Source organism: Myotis daubentonii, chromosome Y, assembly GCF_963259705.1.
Source record: "Myotis daubentonii chromosome Y, mMyoDau2.1, whole genome shotgun sequence".
NCBI classification, from domain to species: Eukaryota; Metazoa; Chordata; class Mammalia; order Chiroptera; family Vespertilionidae; genus Myotis; species Myotis daubentonii.
In genome coordinates this window covers 9310765-9321054 of record NC_081862.1, presented here as the reverse complement: position 1 = coordinate 9321054, position 10290 = coordinate 9310765, and the positions used below count along the sequence as shown (strand labels likewise).

The following is a 10290-nucleotide window of genomic DNA, read 5'->3' as shown; positions in this document are numbered from 1 at the left end:
ACCACCGCTGCCACACATAGAGTGGCATGTTCCCATTCTCCAGTGACTTCTCTAGGCACACTCCCATCAGGCTGGCCCAGGTGATGGCCATGTGAGCCTTACATCAGGAACCAGGACCTTGTTCTTGGGTCACCGTCCCATGACTCACTCAGAGATATGAGTGCAGGGAACCAATTCAGGCCTCAGTTACTGCACATGGAGAAGGTAGTCAGTTGATGGCCCCGGCCAAGGTCTCTTGTCTGGAGAGAGAAGTAATGAGACTTGGAAAGTGAAGTGCTTCCATAATTTCTTAAATTCTGCCAAACATGAGGAATTACTTTTACTCATCATCATGACTCTGACCCAGCTTCAGGTTTGCAATGGCCAGCTCCCAGAGGAGTGTAAATGAGCAACATGGTTATGACTAAAAAAAGGATGGAGAGGTCCCAGGGCAAGCCATGAGGCCAAAGAGCTTCACACTAAAGGAACTCTCCCAGAGACAGGTGCCCATGTAGGCAGCAGGAAGGATGGGACGTTGGAAGCTTATCCAAACCTAGAAAGCAATGTGACAGTTGACCAAGGCATGGAAAAGACTCTCACTCTGTGTGGAAAGTTGTATGAGCAGAAGACCCGCAAGCCATTTTTAAACTACTCTTGAAATAGTTTGCAAAGGTGCATGTCAGTTTTCTAAATCTCAAACATTTAAAATCACAGGGTGCTAAATAGTGATTTTACTACTTTATTTATTTGCATGTATTGTATGTTTCTAACAGTTTTGAATGTTGTGATAAAAATTTGTAATGGCCATTGAAAAATAACAACTTTTCCTATGGTTATTAGGATTGCTGGGCAGGGTATTAGCCGGAGGTACCATTCTGTGAGGCGTGCGCTACAGTGCAGAGCAAGACCACCCTGTGATTTACTCGTTTTCCAGCCCAGTTGTTTTGTTTTTTCGTTTGTCTACTCTGTCAGGTGAGGGTTCGTGCCTCAGAGATACTCTGAGGAAGACCGTGACATTCCCAGGAGGTGTCCCTGCAGATCACCCGGAATAGCAGTGATTGCACCTTAGGCACTCAGTAAATGTTCTTGAGTAAATCAAGGATTAAAGTGAGAGAGGAGAGGAGTCTGTCTTTGGCGGGCCAGGATCAGCCAACCCGTGGACATCCCTGAGAACATGTCCACTCTGTGCCAGTGCCTCCTGCCGGCCCTACAACAGCATCCTTGGCATTCAAGGGCTAGACCCAGGCATGTCCTGGATGTGAGGCATGTTCTCATGGGGGATAAAGAAAGAGAGGCAATCCCTTGTTTAGGTCTAGATGTCATTGGGTCTGAAGTGCAACCAGGTCTTGTTGGGGACAGGCATGTCAGGTCATGCCAGCAGAGACTTGTGAGTTTGAAAAAGGCACAGAGGACAAAATAAGTCAGGGTAGGAAGAGGTCTGACTGCAGAGAGAAAGCAGCCAGCTGGAAGGGTGTCTGCTCAAAGGCTGGGTTAAGAGAGTGGACGATGGGAAAGCCAATGCATGGGGACTGGTCCCCAGGGTCTCTGAAAGCCCACAGAGGCAGGGCTTGCTCTGGAACCCTGGAAGGGCATCCGCCTGCCTCTCTGGTGCCTCTTTGGATCCAGAAAGGCACCTGGGATGTTGATTTTCTTTCTGTACACTGTAGCTTGTCACGTTCTCCAAAACAGCTCAGAAGAATTGGGGAGAACTCCTGATTTCTGTTATCAGTGGGTGTCCCCAGCATCAGGTTCCTGATGGGCTGAATGACATTCCAGGGATGCATAAAGAGGGTCCCAGACTTGGAGCACATTCTAAGCACCCCCTTCCTTAAAAAGCGGTCACAAGGGCAGATGACCTGGGATCGCAGTAGGGATTTTGTGACTGGAGAAGGCGGTTGCACAGGACGGCCCTACTCATGGGCTCAGAGGCTACTGTGTCCTGTACATAAGTGAGGGCCATGATGAGAGCAGGTGGCAGGTGACCAGGATGTGGTGAAAAACATCCCCCAAATTCATGTGTGGGTGCTGGGAGTCGGCACAGCCTATCCAATGCTGGGCAGGAAGTTCTCCTGCCCCCAGTGCCACAGCACATGCCCTGGGAAAGCAGGCTCCGTAAGGGGGGGGCGGGGCTGGATAGAGGAGTATTTCTTGCTCGTGAAGAAGGCATGTTCACTCAGACTTTGTTTCTAGGTCATTCTAAGTGGTCCCTCCTGCCTCCTTGTACCTCCAGGACACGGGGATCTCATAGAAGTTTCCTGAGCTTGGGCTCCTACAATTTTCCAGTTTCTGCCAGTGCATGTAATGTTTGTGTTAAAGAGAAAATCTCACCCCCAGGTGGCACCACTCAGGCTTTAAGCCCATGATACCAAGTCTAGACTCAACTGCTGACCTCATTACAGTTTGAACCTCTTCCAGAAACCTCATCAGCCAGTCTGCAATTTTCAGGTCAACACCACTGTGGTAATCTGTTACGTGGTCCCTCTGCCTGGAATATGAAAGTTGTTTGGGCATCACAATGCAGGGCGTACAGAAGAGCCTACAGAAAATTTGCTCCTCTCTGCCTCTGTCTCTCTCTCTCCTTGCCCCCCCTCGCCCCCTCCCCGCGCTCTGTACCTCTCTCTCTGTCTGTGTCTCCCTCGATTACATAAGATCCAATGTGTGACTCAGTACAGCATGGGGATATCCCAAACTATGGCAGATCCTTACATGGCAAGTACAGCTTCAAATCTTCTGAAGGGGAAGGTGTATCTGTGCACTGTGCTTTGTCCTGAGAGAGGACATCTTCCCTCACAATCTGAGTAAGAGTTTTAGGCCTGGGCCCAAAAGGAGCTTTTTGAAGCCAAATTTGCATGGATTGTTCCCTGGGGTTGAGCAAACATTAGTTATTTATACAGACTTTGGCAGTCATGTTTAGGGCCCCGGCCCCTGGAACTTGGCTGGGACTAAGCTGCTGCCTGTGTAAGGTTGGGATGTGGAAGAGGATGCCTGAGCTAAAGAGAATGCCCTCTGTAGCAGCTCCTTGGTAAGGATACACAGGTCTTTTTGCCCACATTTATTTTTCTCTGTGCCTCCAAGATTCCCAAGAGCCCAGGACTCTCAGTCCTCAGTGGCTTTCAAAAGTGTATGTCACATCCCAGGTTCAGCTGCCACACCCCTCCTCTGGCTTATCCACAACCCACGTTTTCACATTTAATTTTCTCAAGTCAGGTTGCTGAGCTGATCTGGTTTTTCTGAGAGGAAATGCCCTTTACCTCCACAGAGGGAGGGTGACAGAATCCCCTGCCTATACTCCCCATCAGCTTGGGTTTAAGGGATCCACCCAGTTTCCTTCTTCACCGCGAGCCTTTTAAGTTCTTAAGTTGATGCAGTCAGTGTCTTTGATTTTCCCCAATGTTCACCTTGTCCTGGGTAATTCCCTAGGTCCCATTCCAAACGTGCAGCCCCTCCCTTCTCCTGATCAATCCCTAGATGTGATTTTGGCCTGACCTGCTCTGGGGAAGGCTTGCTCCTCAAAATATGGAAGACCAACTATCCCTCTGTTCCTCTTTGAATGGGCACGGGGTTTGCAATTGTAAGTAACCTCAAGTCTCAGGGACTGTTTGGTACTCAATACTGTTGCATTGAAATTCTTTTTCTCTGGAGATGATACCACTGTCTCTCTAAAGGGGTGTTAATGGGAACACTAGGGAATTTTGATGTGGCCCCAACACCCCCATTAAGTCTACTTCCAGGCTGGTTTCCTTTTCTTTTCCTTTCATGAATGGACCTAGAGTTCAGTTGGAGGTGTGGAGAGTGCAAAACCCCATCATGGTTAAATGCCTGGAGATCCAGGACTAAGGTTTTGCTCTCAGGTGGAAGTAGCCATTTCAGCTAGGACCTCAAAAGGAAGGTGTGGTCAGACGGGGTATAATGGCTTCTGAGGAGGCCGAGGAGGGAACAGAAGCTAGAGCGTGAGAGTCAATGTCCAGGTCTGAGCACAGGGCTCCCTGCACCACGCCGCTCTGGTGAGTCAGGAGCCTAAGGTGTTCCCCAAGGACCTGCAAGCCAAGAACCCAGAGATTTGTCCTTTTTTCCTTACAAATGAGCAGAATTTGCCTTTGCCTCTGGATGCAGGTGTGCCTTAATCCAAAATGTTTTGATTTCTGTTTTGATGTTTGCCATTCATAGAGGTTCACAGGGCAAGTTTTCCCTGTGTCTGAAAGTTGAGTATTGCTAAGGAGCCTATTGTAGGCCAAAGTGGCAAAATCCTTTTTGTAGTTTTTTAGAGGCCGGGCTGTGTGTGTGAAAACAGGTATTAATCAAAGTCTTTCATAACAGCCAATTGATGTTTAGAAAAAGAGGAAGGGAGTGGGCGGAGAGAGAGAGAGAAACATTGATGTGAGAAACATCTATCAGCTGGCTCCTGCCCACACCCTACGGGGGCTAGGAATGTAGCCCTCAAGGGACATTTGGGGGGCACGAGAGGATGCTCAACGCAGTGAGCAACACTGACCAGGCTTTGCAGTCTCTTATTGAGAGGAGCCTTAGTTGTGACATGTGAGCCCTCTGTTGTCATAGATAAAATGGTCATTCTAATATTCATAGAAGGGACACACAGTAAAATGTACATGTTGGAATTAACGGTTATTTTTCTCACTTCCAGCTCCCCCATGCTTCAGAAAACGTTTGTGCTGCTTTTATATGCCTCATTTAAAATGTGTCAAAGGCCTCAATGGTACCCATTGTGTGGGTGTTCCTTAATCTTCCCCATCTATTTTATTTCCTGGAACATAGCAAGAGGCAGTCCTGGGCCAGGGGCTGCTCCCTACTCCAGGTGTTTTCAGTCCTTCAGTGATCCTCAGAAATGTTTTCCCTGGAAAGGGTGGGATCATCTCTCTGGTTTCCCTGTCCTCACTGCACAGCAGATTTGCAGCTAGCCAGTGGGCAGATGCGGGAGGGGTCCAGTGGTCATCTCACCCCTCCTTGGTGCCTGGTTCTTGTCCTTCCAGTGGCAGAGTACAGGCAGGGCTGAGTGGCTTTGCAACCCTAAGCAGAAAACGGAGTTGGGGTAAATTGGGGGTGCTCCAGTTGTTGCCAGAGCAGTGCCTTTGGCCCTCAGCTGGTCCCTCTGAAGGGAGAAGGACCGGGGTTGCTCATGCTCAGCCTGACAAGATGCCTTGCTCCCGGCTGTCTCCCAGGATCTCTTTCATAGCAGCTTCATGGGGATGAGCCTCCCAGCTCCACGCAGACTCCTGGAACTGGCATTTCAGAGCCTTCTGCGGGATGAAGCCTCGGCCATCGCTGCTCTGGAGTGGCTTCCTATGGAGCTCTTCCCACTTCTTTTCATCACAGCCTTCACTGGGAAGCACAGCAGAGTCCTGAAGGCCATGGTGCAGGCTTGGCCCTTCCCCTGCCTCCCTCTGGGGGCCCTGATGAACCATCGGCAGTCTTACCAGGATATCTTGCAGGCTGTGCTCGAGGGACTCGATGCCATGCTTGCCCAGGACCCTCGACCCAGGTATGGGGGATTCAGTAGCCGGGTCGCACCCTGGGGATCTGAGCAGTTACAGCTGGGATCTGGGAGTGGGCAGGGCCAAAGGGAGAGCTGAGGCAGGCCTTGGAGCCACTGCTAGGGTCATTCTAGGAACAGGCTTCGGATTTATACTGCTGATGAAATTGCCGAGGGTGACCGAAGGGACAGGAGCCCACTCCTTCCTGGTGGCACCTAAAGGTACCAGGAATGGGGACCATGAAGGCTCCTAGTAGCACCAGGAGCAGTTGATTCCTGGGGCATGGAGTCAAAGTCCAGTGCGGTGTCTGGCCCAGCTGCCCAGATGCCTAGCTCATGGTCTTACTCATTGTTATCTTAATGCATCCCAGCATATCTCCTATTTTCTCCACAGGAGATGTAAACTGCAGGTGCTTAATTTACAGAAGAGAGTTCATTTGGAGTTCTGGATGGTGTGGGCAGGAACCAGAGCCCATGTGTGCTCACTGCTGGAGCCTGAGGCCCTGCAGCCCATGAGGAATAGGAGGAAAGTGCACAGCTTAACGGCCAGGCCAAATCCACCCTTGGCCCCCGTGGAGGTGTTAATAGACCTTTGCCTCAAGAAAGGTATCCTTGATGAGTCCCTCAGCTACCTGATTAAGAAAGTCAGCGAGCGGAGAGGTTTGCTGCACCTTTGCTGTAAGAAGCTGAAGGTTTTTGCGATGTCGAAGCAAAACACTAACATCCTGGATATGGTGCAGCTGGACTCTGTCCAGGATTTGGAGGTAAACTATACCTGGAAGCTGTCCACTCTGAGGAAGTTCGCTCCTTACCTGGGCCAGATGGGCAATCTGCGTCGGTTCCTGCTCTCCCACTTCTTCACGTCTTCTCACACCACCTTGGAGCAGGAGAAGCAGTGTGTTGGCCTTGTCACCTCTCAATTCCCCAACCTGCCCCACCTCCAGGAGCTCAATTTGGACGATGTCTCCAACCTCAGAGGCTGCCTGGATGAGATCCTCAGGTGAGGGGTGGCGAGCTTTCCCTTCCGACCAGAGCGAGTCCCTTTCTATTTCAGTGCACAGTGACGGGCTCTCCTGTGTGCCGTCCCTCAGCAGTGCTAGAGTGCCTGAGCCACTAGAAGGGCCACACAGTCAGTGTCTTGTTCACCGCTCTGTCACCTTGCATGTTGAGACATAACCCCCCAGACAAAGGTAGGACGTATGCACTAGGACAGAGGCTACTAAAGGGACTCCTTGCTAGGAATTCGGGCCAGGGGATGGTAGCTTTGGGCATCCTTGTAAGTGGTGTTGAAGGGAAAATGATGCAATAGAACCAAGTGAGGATTGCAATGACAAGGGGAAAGCCAATCAGAGGTGAGGTTTCAGGGGTTAAGTTCCGCACTTAGAGATTTGGCCATGGCAGCCTTTCACTCCAAACCTGCCTCAGTCACCTGTATGCCAAGGGTTGCCATAGGCTCTCGCAAACGGAATGCGTGGTAAATGCAGGATTCAGGAGGGAGGCATTACGAAATGGGATAGGTGGTTTGTAGACAATGCAATGATCTAAGTTCCTGGAGGGTGGCAGCCCTCGCTGGATGTTGCCTGACTGTGCCCAGGTTAGTCCTTTCTACACATCTGCCAGAGGCCTCATTGGGCTAAGAGATGGTGGTGACAGGGGTCTAGGCTGTGGCTGGAAGGAAGCCTGAGTTGCAGGCAATTCAGGACATGTCTCCAATACTAAAATGCACTGGTTGCCTCCTGCTTCAGACCCTGGGGCAGGCTCCTTTCTGAGCTCCTCCCACCTTTATGTTCACAACACCTGTGTGTTTGGGCTGGAGGGTATGATGTGCTCCACTTGACGGATGAGTAAATGGAGTGTGTGAGGTTTTATCCAGTTGAATCCATCACGGAGCAGATAACAGATGGAGAAAGATTCCACTCAAATTTGCTCTGACTTGAATGTCACTTTTTTTTTTTTCATATTTTTTTTATTGATTTTTTACAGAGAGGAAAGGAGAGAGATAGAGAGTCAGAAACATCGATGAGGGAGAAACATCGATCAGCTGCCTCCTGCACACTCCCCACTGGGGATGTGCCCACAACCCAGGTACATGCCCTTGACCGGAATCGAACCTGGGACCCTTCAGTCCGCAAGCCGACGCTCTATCCACTGAGCCAAACCGGTTTCGGCGAATGTCACTTTTCACTGTGCAACATCCTGGGTTTGATCATCATCCGGAACACTGTAGGCTTTGGTGACATGGGCCTCTTTACCCTGAAGGCTTGCATTATCCTCACCTGCCTCTGCTCACCAGGTCCATCCCCCACATGTAACTGCTCTATGTCTCCCCAGGTGCCTGAAGAGCCCCTTGGAGACCCTGTCCATCACTAACTGCCTGCTTTTCGAAAGAGACTTTAGACATCTCTCCCAGCATCTGAATGTCAGCCAGCTGAAAAGCCTGAGTTTCAGTGGGCTCAACCTGACCATTATCAGTTCTCAGTCACTCCAATTTCTTTTAGAGAGAGCCTCCCCCACTCTCCAGGACCTGGACTTGGATGAGTGTGGGATCATGGACCACCAGTTCCTGGACATCCTGCCAGCCCTGAGCCACTGCTCCCAGCTCATAACCCTAAGTTTCTGTGAAAACCCCATCTCCATGACCGTCCTGGAGGACCTGCTTTGCCACGTTGTTGGGCTGAGCAAGCTGAGTTGCGTGATTTATGCGGCACCCATGGAGAGTTATGAGGAAACTAGCAGCAACATCAACCTGGGCCGACTTGCCCAGATGCATGCTGTGCTAAAGCATATGCTGCAGGAGTTGGGTCGGCCCGGCATGGTCTGGATCTGTGCTTACCCCTGTCCTCACTGTGGCTGTAGAACCATCCATGACCCAACTCCCATTCTCTGATCCTGTTGCTTGAGTGTCTAGCTGGGTGCACATCTCATAGGCTTTCCTCTGGGCACTTGGGCACTGAAGCCCAGACATAAGTGTACCGTTCAGGAACACAGCAGCCAGTTTCAGACAGCTACTCAGGGTTGGGGGGAAATGGTCACAGGGGACTGGATGGTTTCTTTGGGGAGATTTGTCCTAAGGAGTTAGAAATATGCACCTGAATCTCTCAGGGGGAGGGATTGAGGCTTGGGTGGTAGATGCGGGAATTACATTTCTTGAATGGTTGTGAATAAATGTCAGTAATAAAGAGAACTGGATGTTAACCGTCTGGTGTCCTCAATGACATGTTAGCCCAACTCTCCCACCTGCAGTTACTGGCCAAGTAAGAAGGCATGAGCATTGTGATGCGCAGACATTAGGCTGGTTGCGGTTGATTCCAGGAGATCACATCACCATTTATCCTTTTTGGTTTGGTGGTTCTTTCTGGTGCACCGGTACCTACTCACCTCTGTGACTGTTCAGTGGGTCAGCGCACACTTGTTGCGTCCACAGGGACTGGAACAAGTGGCTTCCAGTGAGCACCACCGAGGTACAACTACTCTGGGGCCATCACGGGTAACTAGTCCAGTCCCTGGCCTCAAACACTCCTCCGCACTGGGAGCCTCCATCTCGGCCTGTGTCTGCTCCATGGTAGGGCTTCCCTGTGCACAAGTCAGGCCCCCAGTACTGAAAGGGACATCAGCCTGCCAGGGAGCCAGAGCCCTGGCCTCACAAGTCCATGCCTGTCATTCCCCTGGATCCAGCCCCTTCTTGAATTCAAGTGCCTGTAAACACATTTACATTCTTTTCAGCAAAATACTGAGCTGGAATAAACCTCTGCTTTGTTCTGTGTCCTGTCCTAAGAATAGGACATCCTTTGGTAGAGGATGGTCTAATGTTCGAATACTTTCCCCTCATGATCCTCCTTCCCATCAATCAAGGAGGTGGTAAAGCAACTCTGAGCCAGTGACAGGCCCCGGGTCTGAAGAGTGGAAAACCCCAAGCCAGTTCCCGGAGAACACTTAAGTGGACACAGGTGAAGGTCACCCCGGGGATATGGGGGTATGGAGGGCCACCCTGAGGGTCAATACAACCAAGTGAAGGGGAGATGTCCAAGTGTGCTGTTGGATCCCACAGTCAGTGGACAGTTAGCTGGCCAGCAAGGAACAGGCTCCCAGCCCACCTGCCACTGCATTCTGGCCCTAGGCTGTCTCAGTTTGCTCACTGAGTGGCCTGCCAGAGGAGCACCTAGGGAGAAGGCCACACATCCAGGCCCAGGGGCAGGGCTCCATTTGCCTGTATGTCTCCCTAATTGTGAGGAAGTCAGTCCTGCTTTTTCTCCTTCTACTGCCTCTCATTCAGTGCCAGCCACTCATGTGCTTGCTGCTCTCGGCTGGGTGTCAGCAACTTCCTAGCTTGTCACATACAGCACCTGGCCCTTCGTTCTCTTTTTATTGCCATTCCTTTCTTTTCTTCTACCTTCCACTCTTCTAGCTTGGGTCCATCATCCTACGAGCTCATTTTTCCGTTTCTTCGTACATTTCCTATTGATATCAGAGAGGAAGGGAGAGGGAGAGATGGATAAAACATCAATAATGAGACAAAATCATTGGTTGGCTTTCTCCTGCACATCCACCTGGGGATCCAGGCGTAAACTCCAGCTCCTGCTCCAACTGAGAATTGAACTATGTCCTCTTGGTTCATAGGCCTACTGACCAACACTGGCCAGACACACTCTGCTTCTTCGAGAGTGTGGGAAGAGAAAATGCTGAAGTCTCAGTAACAGTCGGTGAGCTCCCCACCCCCCCAAAAAAAGAGGATAAGAGAACAAGGGTCAGAAAATGTATATCTCTTACAGCAAACGCTCTCTTTCTCTTCCTCTCTCTCTCCTATTCCATCTCCCTCTCCCTGT

At 50.7% G+C, this 10290-nt stretch overlaps 1 protein-coding gene across 1 annotated transcript; it reads left to right on the top strand.

Moving 5' to 3' along the window:
* The first annotated feature begins 5183 nt into the window (after positions 1–5183).
* Positions 5184–8354, top strand: LOC132225534 (melanoma antigen preferentially expressed in tumors-like). The gene is made up of 3 exons (XM_059680627.1): positions 5184–5476; positions 5862–6467; positions 7799–8354. The coding sequence occupies exons 1-3, from the start codon at positions 5184–5186 to the stop codon at positions 8352–8354; spliced, it is 1455 nt and encodes a 484-aa protein (XP_059536610.1).
* Positions 8355–10290: the final 1936 nt, after the last annotated feature.

Bases quoted from the DNA above. Each gene is read 5' to 3' on its own strand.
- LOC132225534 (XM_059680627.1), top strand. From the start codon at position 5,184: ATGAGCCTCCCAGCTCCACGCAGACTCCTGGAACTGGCATTTCAGAGC. The intron at 5,477-5,861 runs GTATGGGGGATT...TTTTCTCCACAG, and splicing joins GCCCAGGACCCTCGACCCAG to GAGATGTAAACTGCAGGTGC. The intron at 6,468-7,798 runs GTGAGGGGTGGC...ATGTCTCCCCAG, and splicing joins TGCCTGGATGAGATCCTCAG to GTGCCTGAAGAGCCCCTTGG.